The sequence below is a fragment of the Pristis pectinata genome, chromosome 18 (assembly GCF_009764475.1).
Source record: "Pristis pectinata isolate sPriPec2 chromosome 18, sPriPec2.1.pri, whole genome shotgun sequence".
NCBI classification, from domain to species: domain Eukaryota; kingdom Metazoa; phylum Chordata; class Chondrichthyes; order Rhinopristiformes; family Pristidae; genus Pristis; species Pristis pectinata.
In genome coordinates, this window is record NC_067422.1 from 15942928 (window position 1) to 15967335 (window position 24408).

The 24408-nt window shown below is 40.7% G+C and overlaps 1 protein-coding gene across 2 annotated transcripts in view; it reads right to left on the reverse strand.

The window, feature by feature from the left end:
• fam20a (FAM20A golgi associated secretory pathway pseudokinase) overlaps nt 1-17598 on the reverse strand; it is a 49822-nt gene extending 32224 nt beyond the window's left edge. For both annotated transcript variants that reach the window (XM_052032662.1, XM_052032661.1), the window contains exon 1: nt 17054-17598. In XM_052032662.1, the coding sequence (XP_051888622.1) occupies nt 17054-17391 (338 nt within the window). In that variant the 5' untranslated portion in view covers nt 17392-17598. The remainder of the gene's footprint in view (nt 1-17053) is intronic.
• Nucleotides 17599-24408: the final 6810 nt, after the last annotated feature.

Genomic DNA, 24408 nt, shown 5'->3' on the forward strand with positions numbered 1-24408 from the left:
CCATTCCGACAGCCTAACCGAAAACAGCCATGTCACTGCCAACGGGAACAGGGAATATAAGGCTAGTGTCCACACACACAAAAATATACTCTGCTCCAAGCTCAAATATAGGGCTGGAGATGGTAGTGGGCTTTGCACTATCCTGGCTAATGATCTTCTCCTTCAAATGGTGGAGCAACCAGAGCCCTCCCAGGATGCAGGGATCGTGACTGATGTCACTGATCATCTGCACATTACTAGGATGGAACCCTTTGCTTCAGGACCTGCATAGATTTGTGTATCGAGACATTGATGTTCTGACTTCAACAGCTGGATCTGAAGGAGTTGCGGGATAGCCTTGAGCAGATACAGAGTCCCTTGGACCCACTGTATTACCCCGATTAGCCCTATCCTGCTCATCCTCAGATGTGCTGAGCACCAGGTTAGCACTGAATGGTGACCAATGTGCCATATAGCCTCAACAACATTGCTGCAAGATGAACTCCTTACTGGCAAGTTCCAATGCAAGAGCTGTTGCCTTAACTTCAACACCTTCAAAGAACAAATAGTAGGTCACAGTTATTCTTTGCATCCATTGTTAATCAGCAAACATGTTCATTTTGGCAATTTTGGTCACAGAATATAGATTTGTATGGAGTCATAGAGGGATACAGCACAGACACAGGCCTTTTCACCCATTGTGTCCACATCAACCATCAAACACCCATCTTTACACTAATCCTGTCATAATCCATTTAATCCATTTGATTCTCCTCACATTCCCCCTCATTTACACACTAGGGGTGATTTCTAGTGGCCTATTAATCTATCAACCCACACATTTTTGGGATGTGGGAAGAAACTGGAGTGCCCGGAAGAATCCCATGCAGTCACAGAAAAAATGTGCAAACTTTACACAGACAGCACCAGAGGCGTCAGGATTGAACTAGAGCTGTGAGACATCAACACTACTAGCTGTGTCACTGTCTTACCCTTTCTTTAATGTTTCTCATTGTTGTTAGTGTGTCTAATTGTTATGGTTATGGATGGAAGTGGAAAATAGATCTGAATTATATATGCCAGAATTTAGTGCTAGCATATCAATAAAAGATCCTGTCCTAACACTGATTGTGATTATTGGGAATCAATTATGCAAATATAATACAATTCACTATAAACAGATTGAAGATAAAATATTGCAAGGCATTTGAACAATAATCTTGTGAAGTATGCATCATGTTTGCTCAGACAAATATATTTTCATCATCAGATTCCCACTATATATTTAATGGGAAAGATTTTAATCATTTTAACTATTGTAGAATCTAACTGTGAACAGCACTTTGATATTGGTTGATTTGTCAAAAAAAACCTTTACAAGCTCACGTGGACACTTGTCATTAATGATACTCTATTCATGATTGGCAAGTCCTGTTAAATTGCAGGCTCTCTGGGCTGACCTCAAGTTCATATCAAGTTTCTGAAGATGTATTTGATGTTCAAAAGAAAGAAATTGCGTTTATAAAGCAGATGTCACAACCTCAAGGTGCCTGTAAACTTTACATCCAGTTGAAGGCAGACTTGTCAAAGGCAGCATCTCACAGTGGGACTGTAAAGTTTTCATAGGAAGAGCTGTTAATCTTGCTGGAATCAGTGAAATACTCCTGGGTGATCCAGCCAACAAACCATCCAGAAGTGCCAGCTTAGTCATCTGGAAGAAGGACGTTCTGAAGCTCGTTGCCAACTTCTTTTGCCATACTGACTAATATTCTACTCACTTCAATGTGTTACCATTCCAACTGCTTCTGGGAGGTCTTCCAATGGGACACGACCTGCCTTCTTTAGAGACGTGCAGAGTATGTGTGTAGTTGAGTGTATGTGTGGGGAGTGAGGGAGTATAAAAAATGTTAGGAATGTTTCTTAAAAAACACCTGTGTAAGCAGCGATCATCAATCAAAGTTTGGAGGTTTTTCCAAGTTCTCAGGGTTTGAATCAGAGGGCTGCCTAGTTTATGTGGCATAACTTCTTCCAGGTGCAAAAGTGGTGTAAAAGTAGAAAATTCCCAGGCATTAAGCCAATGGATGAATTTTGTCCCTGCATAATTGAGCCCCATGAAGCTTGGGTGGAGCATCAATGATTTATGGAGACTGCAGAAATGTATAATTAGTGTGCTAACAACAAATAAAGTATGATTAGTTCCTCAACACAAATTTCATCAACTGGTTTAACATAATAGTTATGTAATAATGATAGTGAGGGCATTCAGGGCCTTCAGGTTTTCTCCATTTATCCCCCTGAAACCCTCTCCTGGAATGGAAATGATTGGCTCCAATTTCACATCAAAAACATCTGGGATAATGTTGTCTTTGTGAGCTCACACAAAATAGTGGATAATGTCTACAGCCATTTTAAACAAGCTGCTGATCCCTTTTTACAATAGCGCAGAGTCAAAATTACTTACATTGTCACTAACTGTCCTGGGAGAGCAATTGTCTTTATTTTTATCTCTGTCTGTGCCTTTTCCCACGTCATCCCCTGTTCAGTACTTCCAGTTTCTGAGATGTTCTGGAACATACTGTGCCATCACATCCTATTATATCCTTTGGGTCCTGATTTCCATAACTGATCTATGTGGAAGTTGGCTTGCCTAGGATGGAAAAATGAAGCGATTGTGCTCTTTTACTTCATATATTGTATATTGTTGGATTAACCTGTTGATCAACAGGCTTAAAATTCCTTATGTTGTATCGGCTGATAGTTTGATTACATAGCAAATCCGTGTATATGCAAAATACATGTCTTTTCTGTGAGTAGATATCAGGGTGAGAAAATTATAACTAATGACATTGCTTCAGATTTTATTGTAATATTAAAGTTAGCATTGGAAAAGTGCAACAATTTATAACCATTTCATTCAAATGAGGTCCACTTCAATCATTTTGAGATTGATATTTTAATCAGTACATAATCCTTTTTAAAGCTGATTGAATGGTACTGGGAAAGTTAAGAACAGCAATCATTATCGTAGAGGTGCAAAGAGAAAATGCTGCAAACACTCGGCAGGTCAGGCAGAATCTGTGGAAAGGGAAACAGAGTTAACAATTCTAATGGCAGGTCTTCAACTTCAAACATCAATTCTGTTTCTATTTCCATAGATGCTGCCTGATCTGCTGAGTGTTTCCAGCACTTTCTGTTTGCATTTCAAATTTCCATCAACTGTAGAATTTTGATTTTCATTATTGTTGGGAGTTTGAGGTATTGCCAGTTGAATATGAGAGGAAAGGTGTGATACAGTACGACACCATCTGTGGCACCATCCAACAACAAAAAAACCCACATACATGCCTGTGTGTATGTTCATAAAATGTCCTGGATGGCTAATGAGCAAAGAATTCACATGAGCATTTCAAAGCACACTCATCAAAATTAATCAAAAATGGTCCTCTCATGCTTCATCCCTCTCTACCTCTGCAACCACCTGCAGCTCCATAACCCTATAAAGTCACTGTACTGTTTCTTAGTCTTCTGCACTTCCCAAATTTAATCCCTCCCTCTTGGTGCTGCATGGACCCCAAGCTCTGGAGTTCCTCACTTAGGCCTCACCTCCACTCTACTTTGTCCTCCTCCTTTAAGAGGCTCTTTAAAGTGCTTCTTTGGCTGGACTTTTTGGCTACCTGTGCTAATGTGGCCTGGAGTCAAATATTTTGCTTTGACAATGGTGAAGGGTTTGGAATGCTTAATTACACTAAAGGTGTTATATCAGTACAAGTTATTGAGAGCAATACATGGATATTTTGGAAATAAGTGTTGAGAAAATGAGATAATGAAAGTTTATTGATAGGTCTTGATTTTGTTTGTGGATTTCTACCAGTCTTTTGTTTCTTTTCTCTTGGTTTCTTTCACATAGTCATGGTTCCCGAATCTTGCTCCTTCTACAGTTTAGTGAAGGGAGAGATCTGGTTACCTGTTCAAGCCTAATGTATTCACTATCTCCACACCTGATAGGTTAGGTATAATGAATCTTGTGATTCTTACACAGAGTCTTTTGCTTCACTACAGCTGTAGATACTATCTCCAGAACTTCAATGCAGAATCAACACAGAGATTGCAGTATTACAGCAAATAACCGAACAATACTATAGTCCCATGTATGGATTGCCATTTTCTTCAGAAAATAATTCCTACGCATTGCAAAATTCCTGCCCCTACATTAAAAAATATTTCTATCTATTTTGAGACTCTTTTTATACTTTCAACTTATTTATAAAGCTGCATTCAGTTTATATAAAAAAAGTCTAATGTTGATTACACAATAAGATCACAACAAAGAGGTCATCAGTTTGCCTCCTTAAAAAAAATCTTACAAAGTCAATCCATTAAAACCAAGTTGTAAAAGATTTGGCAGCCAATTTCTAATTAATAGCATAAAGTCTCAGTCCATCTGATATCTGTTTAATACCTTAAACCAGCTTCCTCTAGCTCCACGCATTCACAATGTGAAATGACAGCTTAGAAAAGAGTATCTACAGTATGTACTAGCTTGAATTTTCCCCATGGTAAATCATTGGAAGTGTAAAACCAAACAACTTCAAATGGGAAAATTGAGTTAGTAAGCATCAAATTATGTCTTTACAATAGACTACTTCTGTCTATGCGTTTTACACAATTGCAATATTAAGAAGAGAACAGGAAAGCAGAGAAAAATAAATATAACTTCTTATGTGTTGATTTTAACTTAACAAAATGTCTCATGGCACATCACTGAAATGTCATCAAACAGTATTTGACATCAAGCCACATAAAGACCTCCTAAAGCAGGTGACTATGTTTGCTCAAAAAAGTAGATTTTAAAGACTGCCTTAAAGGAGGAAAGAAGGGTAAAGAGGTTGAAAGGTTTAGGAAAGAAATTCCAGAGCTTGGGGCCAAGGCTACTGAGGGCACAGCCACCAGGATGATCAGAAAGCTAGAGCTGAAGAAGCGCAGATACCTCTAGAATTGGAGGAGACTGCAGATGGGCAGGAATGGTGTCATGAGGGACTTGAAAACAAGGATGATAATTTTAAAATCAAGGCACTGTTCAACTCTGAATCAAGCATTGTGGTAATGGGTCAACGGGATTTGGCATGAGTTAGAACACAGGCAGTGGGATTTTGGATAATTTTGCTTATAGAGAGCAAAATGAGAAAGGCAATCTAGGAGTGCACAGGCAAAATAGAGGCCAAGGTAACAAAAGGAATGAAAGAGTGTTTCTGCACCAGATGAGATGATACAGAAGAGGAGTCAAGTGAAGCTTTGAAGATGTAAATGGGGGGCGTGGATACGTAGGCCTGAGGTCATCTCAAGCTCATATAGAGTATCAATGTTGAGAATAACGAATAACCAGCTCAGTTTTAGACGGATGGTGGAGAGAGGGGAAGAGTTGGTGACAATGGTACGGAGTCCAAGGCAGAAACTACATGACTTTAGTCTTCCCAATTTTTAGTTTGAATAGAATTTTATTCATGCAATGCTGTGTGTCAGACAAGCTAGTGTCAGGGGAGAAGTCAAGAGAAGTGGTGATGATGTAGAGGTGTGGTAATTATTGTTCATGCGAAACCACAGATGATGTTGAGTGTCAGCATGCTGATAACATACAGGAAGAGTTTGAAGCTTTGGGTTTAAGTTGATGAAAACTGAAGAACCATCTCTGAAAGCCGACTTGGAAATTTGTTTATTTTCCCACCTGATAAATGTGTGTGCTGGCAACAAATGGCAACCACGCAGGATTTAAAGTTGGCTAATGCACATGGCTTTCAAAACATGCATTAAAACTACTGATCTGTAATATCCAGAGATTCTTCTGCACATTTTTGATAAGTAAATCAGGAAAAAAGGAGAGAACTGTGTTCCCATCATCCATTATTGTGGCTAACAGCAGCAGTGGCTGATGCAATATATCAAAAGTCATACCACACGGTGCACAGAGTTCTTAAAAGTATATACACACCCAATATACTACATGACCAATCTCATTTGTTTGTGGGATGCACTGGTCAGTGACGTGATGTAGTGAAAATATACATGAGGTATAAATGTGTGTGATTATGCAAAAGAAAACAAAGGCTTTGCCAAAGTTGAAAAATAGTGTGGCAGCAGTTGTGGTGCCCTGCAGAAATGTGATCACCTCTAGTGCTCAGCCAGGCAGCTAACAGCTTTGGTGAAAGAAATCCAACAATATCTTTTGATTGACTGGATCACATTTCATGCAATACCCAATTGCTAGTAGATTGCAAAGTGCACAGAACCTCTTTACATGTTTGAATAAAGCACTAACATGAATGATGAAATCCACTGTCTCCTTAAAAGAAAGGCTAGCCTTCGTCACAGTGACTAGTAAGTGGCAGAGATTCTGCATGTATGTTCCTATACCATCAGGGCATAGATTTCAAATCACAGAATGGCTTCAACATGTAGCTGACACAGACATCACTTCAGCCAGGGCTTCGTCATTATTTTAACTTATTTGTGCTTATAATAACTGAAGAAACTGAAAGTCAATGCATCTTATCGATTGAAATTTTTAATGGCTGAAATTAACTGATGTTGTTAATGATTAATAAATACTAAAAACTCATCTTTGAACTGAAACAAAAATAAAAACTGAGAAATTCAAGCCCCAAATGTACAGAAAGAGCCAAAGGTAGACCTGAGGGAAACCAGAGATAACATTGCAAGCCCAGAAAGGAAAACCACTTGGTGATTCTCTCACGTGGCTGTAGAGACAAGGGTTGAACTGGATGGGTGCACTCCCAGCCAGCTGGACGATGGTAGAGAGTAGAAGAGATCAACTGTGCTCAGGTCAAGAAGGACAAGGAAAGATGGATTACCTGTGCCACAATGATATAGAATTGGTATTTGTGACGATGGAAGTTGTATTGGTACTATGGAATGATGGACACATGCTAGGAAGGCTTTAAAACAACAAATTCTGGGAAAGATGGGAGTGAATCTGTGATTCAAAGATTTAGGAGAGGAAAGGGACATTGGTGCTCTTAATTACACTTTATGATCCAAATCTTAAAGTGAGTCTTCAATTGTAATTCAGAAACAGAGCTCTGGGAAAACCAAAACATAATATTATATCTTCATACTCCTTGTTGCTCCCAGAGTGTTATTTCTTAATTAAACTAAAGAATCAGATCTATGTATTACACTGTGTTATTGACAACACACAGGCCCCATGCTACCAAGAAATACAATTTGCTTTCTGCAGAAGGTAAAACGCACTAATGTGTACTAAGGTACAATATAGAGCTCTAATCATTGTTGTAACAACATAACATCTTTTTCTTTATGTCTTTCTTTAACTTTTAACTTTGATAGTATGTTTTGAAACTTAACGTACACCCTATTATAATTGTTATGTCTCTTAATACAACACCTATAGTATCACTCAGATGGTAAGATGTGTCTCCACTTTGTGGACTTAGATGTCATCCCTCTCTGATGTGTTGGGCCCTTGTGTTGATATGGTGCCTGTTACCCCCGTTGTTGAAATTACACCTGCTGTCAAACAGTGACGGATGCTCTTAACTGCTGGGCATGTTGCTCTACAAAACCATGTCCTATGGAATAGTGTTGGGATGCGGTCACAATGTTGAGCCCACATCGCTTTGCAAAAGTTTTAAAATCGCTAGGAAGGGAATTGGATTCTATTGTCACATACCTGATTCTCAAGCAGCCCTTGTACTGTAAGCAGAATTTGCATTGGTTACTGTTGTAGTTCTAAAGTATTTCAGCCTTTTAATGAACATGATCATGAAGTACCTGTCTACAGCTATGAGATACCATTATTCATTAGTGTTTCTCTACATCTGGCATACACAGCATGCCAGCACCATCCTCTCTCTGCTGCAGTGGATATTAATCCAGTATACAACTGACCTAGCTCTCAGTTTGCATTTCTTTATGCATATATGGCCTTTGTGTAACTTCGAGTGTAACTTCTCTTTGCACCTTTTTGATAAAATTATTCTGGATGCAGCCAATGGAACAACATCTTCCAGTGAGATGTCATCACTGAACGGCCAATGATGTCTTACTGCTGGCAGTGTTTTTCATGCCACCCCTAAATTATTTGCTGAGAAAACATCTGTAATTCCTCAGCATTTTCTGTCCCTCCTCTGATCTTAGCTTTGTTGATGTCACATTTACTAGGTAACCTTAACACCTAGGTCTCTCATCTCATACTTCTCCCATAAGTTCATATGAGATCTTGGATCTGTTGGCACCACCTCCTTTCCTGCTTTGTATTTCAGAGTGAAATCATGACATCTGAAGCCCAGGAGCAATCCCTGTAGTCTTGATGTTGCTCTACATAGATTTTTCCTGGAGTTTTGCCTTAAGGGTCGGTGATCACTCTGTACTACTGACTCCCTTCTGAAGAGATAAGAGCAGAGCTTCTTGCATCCATATGACAGCTGCCAGCAGCTCACTTTCCGTGTTGGTGAATCTTGTCCCTACCCCTGATGGTTTATGTGTGAATACTTTTGTTTGCTGTTTTATGTTAGGACTGTTTGTAGATGCTTTGAGGTACTATCTGTAAAATGACAGGATTTGCTTTACTGCAGCACAACAGACTTGTCTTGGTGCACACCACCTCGTTAAGTTGGTAAAGCTTGATTTGTGACCACTGCTGTTTGGCATTAAATCTCACTGTTTTGACATGTACAGAATGAGAGATCTCATATATTGATCAGTCTTAGAAAGCTTATCAGTTCCTTCTTGCCCTTTTGTGCTCTCATCTCAACAACAGTTGTGACAATTTCTGGGATTGACTAAACTCAGTCTCATGCATACAGCACTGCACTTCTTGATTGATGCGTTGCTTTCTCAGTGTTTTCCCCTCCACTTTGTGTTTTACTGAGGTTGGCTGTGGTTCCTTATAACTCTTAGGCTTAGAAGAGCGGCTCCTTCCATTTCTGTGACACAGAACGTGCCGATCATTTCTTTAACATTTTTGCATTCGTCTGATTTGGCTCATTACAATTTTTACCTCCTCCATATCCCATTATTACTTTATTGCTTTGGTTCAAGATATTTTCCTTTGACTGTACATCCTCCAAATTTGCAGGGAATATTTGTTGCTATAACCTGAGTGGTATAAATATTTTTCATTTCCAAGCAAACTCATCTCCAAACTCCTGGAACTGGGACTCAACAACTCCCTTTGCAACTGGATCCTTGACTTCCTGACCAACAGACCACAATCAGTGAAGATAGGCAGGAGCACTCCTGCCACGATTATTCTTAACACTGGTGCCCCACAAGGCTGCGTCCTCAGCCCCTTACTCTACTACCTATACATTCATGACTCTGTGGCCAGATTCTGCTCTAACTCCATCTACAAGTTTGCAGATGATACCGCAGTGGCAGGCTATATCTCAGATAGCAGTGAGTCAAAGTACAGGAAGGAGATATAGAGCCTAGTGACATGGTGTCATGATAACAACCTTTCCCTCAATGTCAGCTAAACAAAAGAGTTGGTCATTGACTTCAGGAAGCGGGCAGTGCACATGCAGTTGTCTACATCGACAGTCCTGAGGTCGAGAGGGTTGAGGGCCTCAAGTTCCTAGGAGTAAACATCACCAATAGCCTGTCCTGGTCCAACCACGTAGATGCCATGGCCAAAAAAGCTCACCGGCACCTCTACTTCCTCAGGAGGTTAAAGAAATTTGGTATGTCCCCTTTGACCCTCACCAATTTTTATTGATGCACCACAGAAAGCATCCTATCTAGATGCATCATGGTTTGGTGTGGCAACTGCTCTGCCCGTGACCACAAGAGACTGCAGAGAGTTGGGGACACAGCTCAGCACATCACGGAAACCCGCCTCCCCTCCATGAACTCTGTCTACACTTCTCACTGCCTCAGTGAATCAGCCAACATAATCAAAGACCACACCCAACCCGGACATCTTCTCTTCTCCCCCCTCCCATCAGGTAGAAGACACAAAAGCCTGAAAGCACGTACCACCAGGCTCAAGGACAGCTTCTGTTCCGCTGTTATAAGACTATTGAATGGTCCCCTAATATGATAAGATGGATTCTTGACCTCACAATCTACCTCGTTATGCCTTGCACCTTATTGTCTACCTGCACTGCACTTTCTCTGTTACTGTAACACTTTATTCTGCATTCTGTTTTTTTTTTCCCCTGTACTACCTCAATCCACTGTTGTAATGAAATGATCTGTATGGATGGCATGCAAAACAAAATTTTTCACTGTACCTCAGTACATGTGACAATAATAAACCAATTTACCATATCCAGTTTTAGCTTGAGGTTGACGATCATGTGTTTGTTTCTCACCCTTCTTCTGATCGGAATGGTAGTGTGAATTTCCACGTCTGGTTTTTCCATTGCAGATATATGATTCCAATATCCAAAGTGTCCTCAAACTCTCTCTCACTTTCCTTGATATGTTTTCATTTCATTCTTTTTCCATTGCTTTTATTCTTTCATTGGTGTTTCTTCTATATATTTCATTTGTGTGATCTGCATATTTTCTTCCCAGTGGTTGAGCTTGCCACATCATCTGCAGCTTAATCCATACGCAAGGCAATTTCCTTTCAGAGAATCCATGTGGTCATCCAGAGCTCCAGCACGCTGTCTTGCCATCTGATGTCCAATCCTTTGTTCCTGCTGATCAACTGCATCAACTCTTCTTCTTTTCCCAGGACTGATCTCAAGGTTGACTGTTTGAGTTGTCACCTGTATACTTGCAGTGTCTGGTGCTCTGGCTGGATCCATAGCTTGAGCAATCATTAGGTCATACTTCCCATTCTAAGCTTTCTGCATGCCTGGATATGGTGAGCCCCAAATGATTTGGTTCATCAACCTTTCACCCATTTTCTTGGACTCACACATTTCAGCTGAGTTCTGAGCCTTGCAAGGAAAGTAACAACAGCTCATCTCCTTCCTGCCTTGGCTTTGGAACTCGTATCTTTGCATCTGGTGACACGTTCTTGGCTTGAGCTATGTCTGAAATATTTGAAAGTCTTTTCAAAAATTTTATTCAATGACTCAATTATTTCCCCATTGTTGAAAAGATCTAATCTCCTCTTCCTATCCACAATATCTGACCTTCTCTTCATCGTGCATACCTTTTAGAAAACCTTCGAATGTGAGCTTAGACCTTGGCTGAACTTTTCTTGATGCCTATGTCACATTGATGGCCGCCAGCCCCAGTTCACGTACTTGTTACACACAATTGCTAGAGGCATGTGTAGATTTGTTTAGAGTTAAAACCAGTATTTGCATCACTCCTGTGGTGTGGAATTTTACTCCGTTGACTATTGTCACCATGCTTCATCTTTGTTTCTTAATTACACTGAAAGCTCCAACCTATGGCTTTCATTGTGTTTATTACACACTTCAGGCTGCAAGCTGCTGGGAGATGCATTATGTGTTTTCTACACAGAGTCATTGTGCATCTGTGATGAGAGCTGAACCATAAGTACAAATATGGTAAAGTTGAGCCTTTAGCAATTAACCAACAGATCCCTATTTATTTTTGCTACAAGATAACATGTAGCTTGCAAGGTTGAATGGTTCAAGGATGGATGAAGTGTTGGTGGGCCAAATCATTTGAGGAGAGATGTGAAGACAGCAGATATAAAGGAGAGGGGCAGTATCAGAGGAGAGGGAACTATTAACAACATCAGCAAACATGGGGAGCAGGATGGAATGTTGGGTGGTATCAGTTTGTGGTGAAGAGGGCTGAGGAGAGATAGATGGAGCCAAGGTGGAGGGTGGACATTTGATCTGGTGGGCAGCAGAAGGGGGTTCAGGAGGTGAAGTGCCAGATAGAGATAACCAGATGTCTTCAACCTTAGCAACAAAGAAACCCATGAGATCCATGCACTTGTTGGTGGTAAGAGTGAAGGGGATGGGGGAGATGTGTCCAAGAAAGCAATTGTAATGACTGGAGACACAAGAGACTGCAGATGCTGGAAATCTGGAGCAACACACAAAAAGCTGGAGGAACTCAGCAGGTCAGGCAGCATCTATGGAGGGAAATGGACAGTTGACGTTTCAGGTCAAGACCCTTCCTCAGGACTGGAAAGAAAGAGGGAAGATAGCCAGCATAAAAAAGGTTGGGGTGGAGGGGTGGAGCAAGAGCTGGCGGGTGATAGGCGGATCCAGGTGAGGGAGGTGATAGGCAGGTGAAGGAGGAGGGAAAGTGGGAATGATGTGAGAGGCTGGGAGGTGAGGGGTGAAATGACAAAGGTCTGTGTGTCTGGTTGAGCACATGGTTGAAGAGCTGGAGAGCAGCAGAGATCACAGAGGGGTAACACACTGTTCCTCTTATGTTTAAGAAACAATACAAAATCGATCATAAAAATAAATGGTATTTCAGGGTCAAAGACACTTGTCAAAGAAAAGCAAAAACTTCTTATTCCACTGATTGTAATATAACCAGAAAATCTGTCTCAGGTGTCAGTCAGTTGGTTGTGGGTTAAGTATTGGCCTGGATAGTGAGAAAATTGACTGCAAATCTTAAGTTACAACAGTGACTGTTGTTTAAAAATTGTCTGTAAATTGCTTGGGGACCACCTGAGGTTAGAAAAGGTGCTAAATAAATATTATCTGCCTCTTAAACTTCAGTCTGACAATTTATGATATCATTTGAACCTCTCATGATTCCTTCTGATGAATATCTTTTGTTATTGGTCTGAAAGGATATTGTTGATTGAAGAACCAGCACTTGTGAAAAACCTCTTTAAAAGTCAATCGATAGGCATGAGTGGCCAAGTGCTTCCTGTGATTTAAATCAGAATCCAGAACAAAGTCTACAGTTGCCATCACAAAATACATGCTTGTGCAGAAAAGGTAAAAATGTTTCCTGCTTTGAAAATACTTCAGCTCAAGGGTATAATGAAACAAATTTTGGCAACGGTTTGTTTTCAACTATAATTGCTCACAAAATATATATGCTACACTGTCCTCAGCTTTAAGATGCACTGTTGATGACCTCAGTAAAATTCTAGTCAGTATTTACTGCTGTCAGTCATAAACAATGACTTCTGATTGGAGAAACTGGAGGGGAAAAAAATCAGGCTGTTGGGCTGAACAAAGCAAGAGAGACCAAATTAGCTTTCATTTTGTGTTAAGAATCTGGGAATAGAAATCAGTTTTGCTTGCTGAATTGTTACACAGATTGGCAATTGAGGAATAAATGACATTTTTTTATGAGGGTGAAAGGTTATTATTTGTTTATTGTTCCCGAATATGGTTTAAGAATTAGACACCAAGTTTTGATTGGGCAAGGAAGTAATATTGCTCTTAATTTCACCGCTGCCCATATTAGTAAGTGTTGTTAAAATATTGTTTAAGTAAAAAGAAACAAAGAGAATGCATTTTTATGCGGGTGATTAACTTCCAGTTATCAATGCTCAATGTTTCAAATGAGGTGAGTTTTGCCCCCAACAGGAGTTTGTGAGAAAAAAAGTTAAAGAAGTCAATTTCCAGCAGATAAAAGTTTGCACCCTTGAAATAACCTGCTCAATAATCTTCTTTAATATAACACAAATTACACCTTTCCCTTACCAAGGATGCTGTTAGCATGCTGCTTTACTACTATTCCAATGTAATATATGTGCAAGTGGAGAATGAGACCACTGAAGTGGATTTGATACATGCATGCTATAAGTTGCAGCAAGGAGATTAAATCTATCTTCTGAAACCCAGATGGAGTTGATTGTCACAGTAATGACTATCGAGTCTTTCAAAATCACTATATTGACGATGGCTAGTACATTAATTTTGGAAACAATATGTTGACCTAGCTCCCATGCTGTACCAGTTGGTTATCTGATACATTTTCCACTTCATTTAAAGGTTGAAAAAGAATCAATTCACAGAGATGTGATATATAAATCTCCAGATTATCTATTCAATGTGATCCTTATCCTGGTGACGATCTTTCTGTGTGATTGACTCAGGTTGTGCACAGGCCCTCAGTCTGCAAACACCAGGTGTCACTATGTGCTGAGGCTTTACCTTTCCCTGGAGTTGGGAAGCATGGGTCTGGTCTTGTTGCAGTGATCTGTACTTCTTCTTTCTGTACAACTCCCTCATAGGCAGTCCACTGATGTAGCCATTTTGGGAACTCACACTCTTCTACAGATGAGGCAAAAGGTGCCCGATGAGGCAGGTGAGTGGGTCGTGGGTGAGGTGGTGCACTCCTTCTGCTGCACATGCAGGGCTTCAGTAGCTCCCAGGACATCGACGCATGGTTCTCAACACCATCCCGAATGCTCCTTCTCCACTTTGAATGGTTATTCCCAAGAGTCAGTGGGGATGTTGCTTCTTTTTTAGGAAGGCTTTGAGCGCATCCTTGAATCTTTTCCTCTGTCTTTCTAGTGATCATTGAGCTCAGAGGAGGGTGTCCATTTCAGGAGTGTGGTGCTGGGTACGCGAAGGATGTAGTTAGCTCAATGGAGCTGACTGAGTGTAATTAGGATTTCAGTGCTGGGGATGTTGACACTGACTTTGGTTTGTTTATACTTCCAGTGAATCTGGAGGATTTGCAGACTCAGCATTTGGTGGCATCTCCTTCTGCGTTTGCAAAGGAGGTTAGTAAAGAGATGCAGTGATTTTTGTGCAGGTCTATCTTAAACAACTGTGTAACACAGGACTCCACGTTATAAGATTCAGAATGAAACAAACACCAGCTGCTGCAGGAAGACCATCATCTCAGTGAAAGGCACCCTTAGATCTGCACAAAGTTTCCCAGTCTTCCAGTGCCAGAAACTGTCCATGAACTCAGACTGTAGGCTGGCACACTCCAAGGTACTTGGGACACACTAAGTCTTTGTTGAGTTGTCACAAGAGGCTCTATGGGGAAAGGCCTTAAGTTCAGCCTCTCCCACCATCACACATTGAGGGGCTGGAACCCAGACAAAACATCCTTGGACCATCAGTGCTGAATGTAATTCATATAATGATGCTGACATAATATAATCTTTTAGGTAAGTTACAATAGCAACAATTAAGAGACATTTAGACAGGCAGGTGAACAGACAGGAGATGGAGAGATATAGACCATGTGCAGGCAGATGGGTTTAGTTTAAATTGGCATAATGGTCAGCACAGATGTTGTAGGCTGAAAGGCCTGTTCTTGTGCTGTACTGTGTTCCATGTAAGTGTAATGAGGCACCCTGGACTGCCACGTACAGTACATAAAGAATATATTCTGTACTGCACTATGAACAGTGACTTTTTGTACATACTGTCTCATAAATTTGCAAGTTATCACGGGAGAATTAAGAAGTCAACTCTGCTAAATTAAACCGTATTTTCCAGTGTAATGAGCCAATGGCGAAATACCTCCATCCTGCGTTACAATTATGCTTCAAACTGGTTTACCAAGTTCTGAAAGTGCATTGTGCAGAAGTTATTTGAACTTGTGACATAACTGACTGGCTGGGTTTGCTCATTGCCATCTATCATATTTGGGAAAAGTAACCAGGTGGCATTAATCAATTTCACACACATAAGCTTCAGGGAGATCTATGGACATTATGTATTTTTTGAGTTTGGCCAAATGTGTTGTAAAAATGACTAATAAGGTAGCTTCCTCGAAAAGCAGTGGTTCCCCAACATCAGCCCATCTCCACTGGCCAGTCTTCAATCGTCACTGACATGGTGTATAGACTGAGGTATGAAAGGGGTTGGTTGATTGGTGGAGGAAAGGAAGCCTTCTCCTCGGTGAGGCTGATGATCCCAGCTTGGGTCTCCTACAGGCAAGTTTCAAAAGCCACACCATCTAAAGTACTCAGGTTTTATGTCCCAGCACAGGTCACACCTCAATCTCTGGGCAAACAGCTTTTCACAACAACATACAAGACCATTCAGCCCATAAAGTCTATGACAGAACATAGAACAATACAGCACAGGAACAGGCCCTTCAGCCCAGGATGTCTACGCCAAACATGACGTCGAATTAAACTAAATCTCTTCTGCCTGTACATGATCCATAGTCCCTCCATTCCCTGCATACTTGGGTGTCTAATAGCTTTTTAAACACCACCATCCTATCTGCTTCCACCTCCACCCCTTCCAGCCTGTTTCAGACACCTAACACTCTCTGTGTAAAAAAACTTGCCCAGCACATCTCCTTTAAAATTTTCCCCTCTCACTTTAAATGCATGTCCTCTGGTACTTGACGTTTCTGTCCTGGGAAAAAGATTCTAACTTGCTACCCCATCTATGCCTCTCAGAATTTTATAAACTTCCATCAGTTCTCAGAGCAGTTACACCAATCCCCTCACGTCAATTGTTTCACTGGAACTGATTCTCTCTGGAACACCGATTAACTCACTCGAGGTGAGCAGCAGTGAGCTGTTGCGCCACCTTTGTGGTCTACCGTGAGATCAACATCCATGAAACAAAAATGAATCCCACCGGCTCAACAGAATGGAGACACAGGAGACTGCAGGCGCTGGAATCTGGAGCAACAAACTGCTGCAGGAACTCAGCGGATCAGGCAGCATGTGTGGTGACCGGTTCAGGGTCCGGACCCGAAACGTCGACTGTGCATTTCCCTCCACACATGCTGCCTGACTCGCTGAGTTCTTCCTGTATCCTGTGCATTTGTGGCTCAACAGAATGACCTTTGTCACACGCTGGCAACTGGGCCATTTGAAATTGAATGGCGAGCTGCACATTAGTGTTACCCACACACAGAGGCACACTTGAAATCGTCTTACATACACACACGAAGGCAGTTTGAGGTCTAGGGGGGTTATCGTCAAACCTGAGCCTCATACTCATTGAACGGGACCGGGAATTACTTTCTCTGAATGGCAATTTCCAACCTTTTAAACTACTACAAAAACACATCTTAGAGTACTTGTATTAAAACACATTACTCATACAGTGACAGTTTACCTTCTCAATGTAAGCACAGCACCTAAACCAAACCATCCATGAACAGGAGTGGCTGGCGGCGTTGAGAAGTCGCTGACTTTCTTTACATTTACAATTTCTCACCGTCTCCAGGCATTGATAACGCGTTTCCCACAGCTTACCTGTTGGCCCGTTTAGCTTTGTAATCGTAGTATTTGACAGCAGCGGCTTTTTCCAAGAGGAGGTCGCCTAGCCCCCGGGTCAGGGACTGCACTCGGTACAAGGGGTGCGAGAAGAGTTGGCGGAGTTTGGAGAGAGTTGGGCTGAGCTGCCAACGTGCCTGGGCTCCGCTGCTGCCGTTGGCCGGGTTCGGGCGTGTGCCCCGCAGCTCAGCGCACGGACACTGGCCGCGGCTGAGCCGCTGCTGCTGCAACTTGGGTAAAATGTTGAAGAGCAGGTCGACCGTGAAGGCCGTCGAGAGAAACAAGACGATCAGGAATCTGTTCCTTCTAGTCCACATGCTTTGTCTCAGCCGGTGAGTGCTTTGCCTGCCAGAGAGTGTCTGTCACAACACGACCCACGCTTCATCAGCTGAGACGCAGAACCTTCTTAAAGTGACACTACATCGTTTCTGCCCTTGGGAAAATCTTACACGCCCACACCCCCTTCAACACATAAATAAATGCAGAGGCCCTTTATCCTGAGGATTTCTGCTCATCTGCTCCTCCAAAATTTCTTGGAACTCCTGAGTCATTTTATACTCTTGTGCAATAATGATGGCAAGGTGTATATTGGAGAACCGATCAACCAGAGCAAAAACACTTTTGGCTTTTTTTTGCTATTTAATTATACGTTAGGAAATGCGTCACATCTGATTCCTGGTAACAAGGATTGTATGCATTAATTTCAGCATTGCAGCTAGATTTCAGTGGACTTTCTGACAACTCTACTTGTTTAACCTCCTAGGTAATTTGCTGTTTCATCAGATCATTTGCATGTTTGAGGTTGTTTTCTTCACCACAACACTCAGATCGGGTGGTTATGGAAGACATTAGATGCACCCAGGTTCAGGATGCTCTCGGATTGGCCATGGTCAAGTCAGGTTTGGAGGCAGACATCTTCCCTCCTCCATGAAGTCTCGCCAACGCCATTCTAAGAAATGTACAGGAATGTATTAGAGGACTTGTCCCAGGAGTTTCTAGTTGTTTATAATATGCCGCTGCTAAATTGGTTCTGCTGTGAAAACTACCAAACCTCCTACAGGAACCGAGCAGTAAAAAACTATGATGCTGTATATCATTTATCAATCAAAGTAAATTTAAAATGTGAATAATAGACTTTGGAAAGGGAAAGAGAAGAATAAACAACTCTTATTTCTTGAGTTTGTTTTGACAGTCAAGTAAATATTATGAATATCATATCTACCAGAGCTGCTTTCTTTTAGAAATACTAAATACCAATAATTTAAATGAATCATTTATGCAACAATAAATCTCTTTGGAGATTATTATTAGGCTGATGTTGCAAGTTTTTGTCAGCCTTTTCTCTGACCAATTCCACTGGGCAGCCATAAGTAGATCAAAAATATTCTGCCATTTTGTGTTTTTTTTAATAGTACCTGAACGAAATTCTAGGATTTTTAATGCAACTTTATGTGAATCTGTTCCTCTTTAAATAAAAAAAGCACACTGCAACCTTTATCATTATTTACACAGGGCATAATCAATCAATGTTGAACCAACTCCTGGTTTCCTTCAAATTAATAATCAACTAACCTCCTTTGAAAATAATCAGCACATTTTCCCATTTTCATCCTAAAATGATCAAGATAACCCAGCAGATTGAAATTTGAGACATGGCACCAGATGTAATGTCTAAGATATCTTTATTAGTCACATGTACATCGAAACACACAGTGAAATACAAGCAAGTGTCGCCATGCTTCTGGCGCCAACATAGCATGTCATGTATGCATGTTTAATATATGGATACATACATACATATTAATCAAACAATGAAAGCCAATTAGCAGGGTCACTGAGATGTTCAATCAACACTGCACTTAAATTTTCAAACTAAGAAATAATGATGATTAAACAGTCAGGAAAGAAGCACTTCCCAATCAAAATTTAATAATAGCAACAAGTTGTTCAGGGGGTCAATACCAACATGGGCTTTTTGGCCCACAACACTGTAATCAAATGAGTGAGTCACTTTAGAGAACTTAAGACACATTCATATTCCCATTAGAGGAAATGGCAACTCACTTATTCACTGTTAACTCACCAGTAAACTTAGCTTTTGATAAGAGTACTGAATGAATGTGGACTTAGCTGAATCTTCTGATAGTCTATGGCAGGAGAGACTGGAGATTAAAGTGAAGATTGCACCAAATCCTATCCATAATACACACCAGGGTAATTAGTTGTGAGGTAGGAGCTGGGAGTTCTTTTTAAGTACTGTGTTTAAATTTACATAATAAGACACACAGAAATTTACATAATGCAGTCATTTTGCCACTCCCGCGTGAAATGGTATTCAGAGATGCTAGGTTCCTTCCTGAAGGCAATGAAGGTTAAAGGATAGTGTAATATTTTTCATTTATAATATCTGCAAGTTTTCAAAATTTTATTGACAGGGCTTAATGTAATTTGACAGGGCTTAATGTTCTAGCATCTCATGTGATTTTTTCTCAAATTTTGTTTGATGACTCTGCTATGAAACAATTTGGGATGTTTTTCTATATTAAGGGTACTATATAAATACACACTTTAGCTGGAAAAGAGTGACAAATGGAATCAAGTACAAAAAATTGGCAAACAGTTAACTTTGTGAGTTACAGCTGGTTAACAATTCACGATCATAACATGACTACAGACTTGTCACCGATCATAAGGCATGCGTGAAAAGAAGAGATTTGTTTGTCAGCTTTTTATGAAGTTATGTTTGTATCATATACAGTGGGGCATTGTTAAATGATTTAGAAAATACTTGCTAAAATTTAGGAGCAGTAACTGGATGTACCCATAGAATATTAGCAGATCAAAAGAATTTGCAGAGTTGAAAAATTTGGCCACAAACATAATTTAATTTGAATATCCATTGTCCCTTCGTGCTATGAATTTCAATGAGTGGGACCACACGTAGAACAAGGATTTGACTGTATGATTTGTTATGAGACTAGTACATAATATACTGAGCTTTGAGACACCCCATCTAGGGACTGTTAGTCCGCATGCCACAAAGAATATTTAACTGAGTCAGAAGCATTCCTCTTATCTTTTCATGGAAAGAAAAGATGAGAGGAAAGTAAAGAATAGACCAATCATGTGGCCAAGAAAATTCAATTTGACCTGCCTGTAATTAAATTGTTAGCTTTTAAATGCTGTGTCAGGTCTCAAGTCACTTCAGTCTAATGGACCATTTTTTTAAAGAACATCATAACGTTGGAGTTGTTTCTACAAGTCCTATCATTTCAGACAACCTATGGTGAAAGGAGATATAATCAAGATATCTATCTGTGGGTAAAGTTTAAACAAATGCTGCAAACAAATTTGTGTAGTTCATATATAATTTGATATTACCATATTAAGGAAAGTAATATTGTGGTCAAAGATAATATTAAAATGAGGTACATTATAAAATCATAGCAAATCTTTAATGGCTACACAATTACTTAAAATAGGAAATTATTTAAATTATTTAAAATAAATGAAATAAATCATGCACTTCTATTAACAATGACCTTGGCTTTATATCAACACTGCCATCTAACTCTTACATGCCATATATTAATTTTTGATCAATGCAATAAATAAGATGCAAACTATTGAACAAACCATGAACTGTTCTGTTTGAATTGTGTCATCTTGCCAGTGAAAATGTCATTGTGTCCTGGCAATGCAACTAAAATTCTTGGAAGCATTTGACCTCCATCCAGGTTTACTCTGCTGAAAGCCAATAAAATAGTCGATTATAAAAAAATCATTTTAAATCCTTTCATTTCGTTATTATCTCTCATGCAGGTAGTAAATTTGTCAACATGAGTATTCAATGTTGTGAATCAATACGTTTCAAAACACAAAGAAAAATATTATGGATGTTTAAATGATACCAAGAGAAAGACGAAATGCTAGCCACACTGGGAATATGGTGGTTGACTGACGGCCAGGACCAAAGGTTGCTTGTGCACTGTCATCCAATTCCTTTCACATTCGAAAATAGCGTCAGGTTTAGTTTTCATTATTTCAAATTGTCTGATCATGGTAGGAGGTGTAGTGCAGAATACCAGCACTGTTTTACTTTCTGCCCAAGACTTAAGAAGACTTGTAATTATATAGTCCCCTTCATGATCACAGGTTGTCACAAAGTACTCTGTCCTTAATGAAATACTTCTGAAGGTGCAGTCATTGACACAGCAGGAAATTTGGGACACAGCAAACTCTTAGAAAAAACAATCTAATAATAACTAGTTAACCTGTTTTTCTTTTTGATGTTGACTGAGGGATAAACATCGACAAGGACATAAAGAATAACACCCTGTTGCTCTGTGAAATTGTGCCCCACCTCATTCTAAAGTCTCATCCAATGGGCAGGATCTCTGACAGTTCTCTTTACTGCACCTTGACTTTTCCAATTTCAGGTGACCCACACCTCTGATGCTCTCCTCCCACGCACACTTAGCTGTCGACTTAGTTTTTTTCTCCCTTTGTTCAACTAGTCATAGAGTCACGCAGCATGGAAACAGGCTGTCGGCCCATCTCATCCATGCCAACCAAGGTGCCCCTGAGATAATCCTGTTTGCCTGCATTTGGCCCATAATCTTCTGAACTTTTCCTATGCATAAACCTGTCCAAACATCTTTTAAATGTTGTACTTGTACCCGTATCTACCACTTCCTCTGGAAGCTCCTTTCATATATTCACCACCCCCTGTGTGAAAAACATACCCCTCAGGTCCCCTTTAAATCTTTTCCCACTCACTTTAAAGCTATGACCTCTAGGCTTACACTCCCCTACCCTGGGAAAAAGACAGTGACCATCACCTTATCTACACCCCTCACAAGTTTATAAAACTCTGTATGGTCACCTCTCAGTCTCCTACTCTCCAGGGAAAACAGTTCCATCCAATCCAATCTTACCTTATAACTCAAGCCTTCCAGTCCTGGCAATATCCTTGTGAATCTTTTCTGCTGTCTCTCTAGCTTAATCACATCCTTCCTATAGTATGGTGCTCAGAACTGCACACAATATTCCAGGTCTCACCAATATCTTGTACAGAAGAAACATAGTGCCCCAACTATTGTACTCAGTGCCCAATATGATGAAGGCAAGCATGCCATATGCCTTCTTCACCACCTTGCCTACCTGTTTCACCAGTTTCAGAGAAATAAGCACCTGTACTCCTAGGTCTCTCTGTTCCGCAATGCTCCCCAAGGCTCTGTCGTTCATTGTGTATATCCTGCTCTGGCTTAACTTCCCAAACTGCATCACTTCGCACTTGTCTGAGTTGAATTCCATGTGCCATTTCTTTGCCCACTTTCCCAGTTGGTTTAGATCCTACTGTAACCTTAGACAATCTTATTCACCAGCACACCGCTAATTTTGGAGTCATCCACAAACTTACTAATCAGGCCACCTATATTCTCATCCAAATCATTAATATATATGACAAACAACAGGGGACCCAGCACCGATCCCTATGGCACACCAATCTGAAAAACCGTGCACTACAACCCTCTGAGTCCTTCCACTAAGCCAATTTTATATGGAATTGGCTTGGTCAGCATGGATCCCGTGCAATCTCAACTTCTGGACCAGCCTACCACACAGAATCTTGTCAAAAGCCTTGATAAAGTCAATGAAGTTAACAGTTACCACACTGTCCTCATCAATTCTCTTCATTAGCTCTTCATGACACTCAATTAAGTTTGTGAGGCACAATTTCCCATGCACAATGCCACGCTGACTATCTTTAAACAGCCCTGGTCTTTCCAAATGCAGATAAATCCCGTCTCTCAGAATCCCCTCCAGTAACTTTTCCAACGCTGATGTTCAGCTCACCAGCCAGTAGTTCCCTGCTTTGTCCTTGTAGCCCTTCTTGGATAAAGGCATGACATTAGCCACCCTCCAGTCTTCCAGTGCCTTACCTGTGGCTAAGGAAGATACAAAAATCTCAGCCAGGGTCCCAGCAATTTCTTCCCTTGCTTCCTACAATGTCATTGGATTCACTTGGTCAGGCCCTGGGATGAATCCATCTTTATGCACCTCAAGACCACCAACACCTAGTACAGCAAGAAGTATTCATTTAAGACCTTGCCCATCTCCCATCCACACGTAGATGAGCACATTGATTTTTAAGGGGACCTATTCTCTCCCTTGTTATCCTTTTGCTCTTAATATACTTACAGAATCTCTTAGGATTCTCCTTTATCTTATCTGTCAAGGATATCTCATAGCCTGTTTTTGCCCTCCTAATTTCCTTAAGTGTACTCCTACATCACTAATACTCTTCAATGGATTCACTTGATCCCAGCTGCCTTTACCTGACATATGCCTCCTTTGTTTTCCTGACCAGAGCCTCAATATGCTCATCAACCAATATTCCCTAATCCTGCCAGCCTTTTCCTTCACTCTAAAAGGAACATGTTGGCCCTGAGTTCTCCCCATCTCATTTTTAAAAGCCTCCCACTTGCCAGACATCCCTTTACCTGCTTACAGCCTCTCCCAATTAACCTTTGCAGCTTCCTGTCTAATGCAATAAAAATTAACCTTGCCCTAATTTAGGACTTTGATTTGTGGACCACTCCTAACTTTTTCCAGAGCTACTTTAAAACAAATAGAATTATGGTCACTGGTCCCAAAGTGCTCCCCCACTGACACATTTGCCACTTGCCCAGCCTTATTTCCCAAGAAGTTGACTGTTGCCTCCTCTCTAGTAGGGCCATCTACATATTGCTTGAGAAAGCTTTTCTGAATACACATAAAAAATTATGCTCCCATCTATTCCCTTAGCACCATGGCAGTCCCAGTCAGCATCAGGGAAATTAAAAGCACCTACTATTACAATCCTATTATGCCTACACCAACCGCAATCTCCCCACGTATTTGTCCCTCTTATTCCCACTGACTACTGGGGGGCCTATAGTACAATGCCATCAAAGTGATCACTCCCTTCTCATTTCTAAGTTCCACTCAAATAGCCTCACTGGATATTGCCACAGGAATATCCTGTCCAAGTACTGCTTGATGTTCTCCCTAATCAAAAACACAACTCCCCCTTTTCCCTTACCTCCAACTTTACCACGCATGTAGCATCTGTACCCTGGAACATCAAGCTACCAGCCCTGCCCACCCCTCAACTATGTTTCTGTAAATAGCTATAATATCACAATCCCATGTGCCTAAGCATGCCCTGTGCTTATCTGCCTTACTTGTCATGTTTCTTGCATTAAAATAAATGCAGTTTAGCCCATCAGACCTTCCTCATTCTCTGTCCTGCCCCTCCCTGTCCTGCCTATTGGACTTGCTCACTTTAA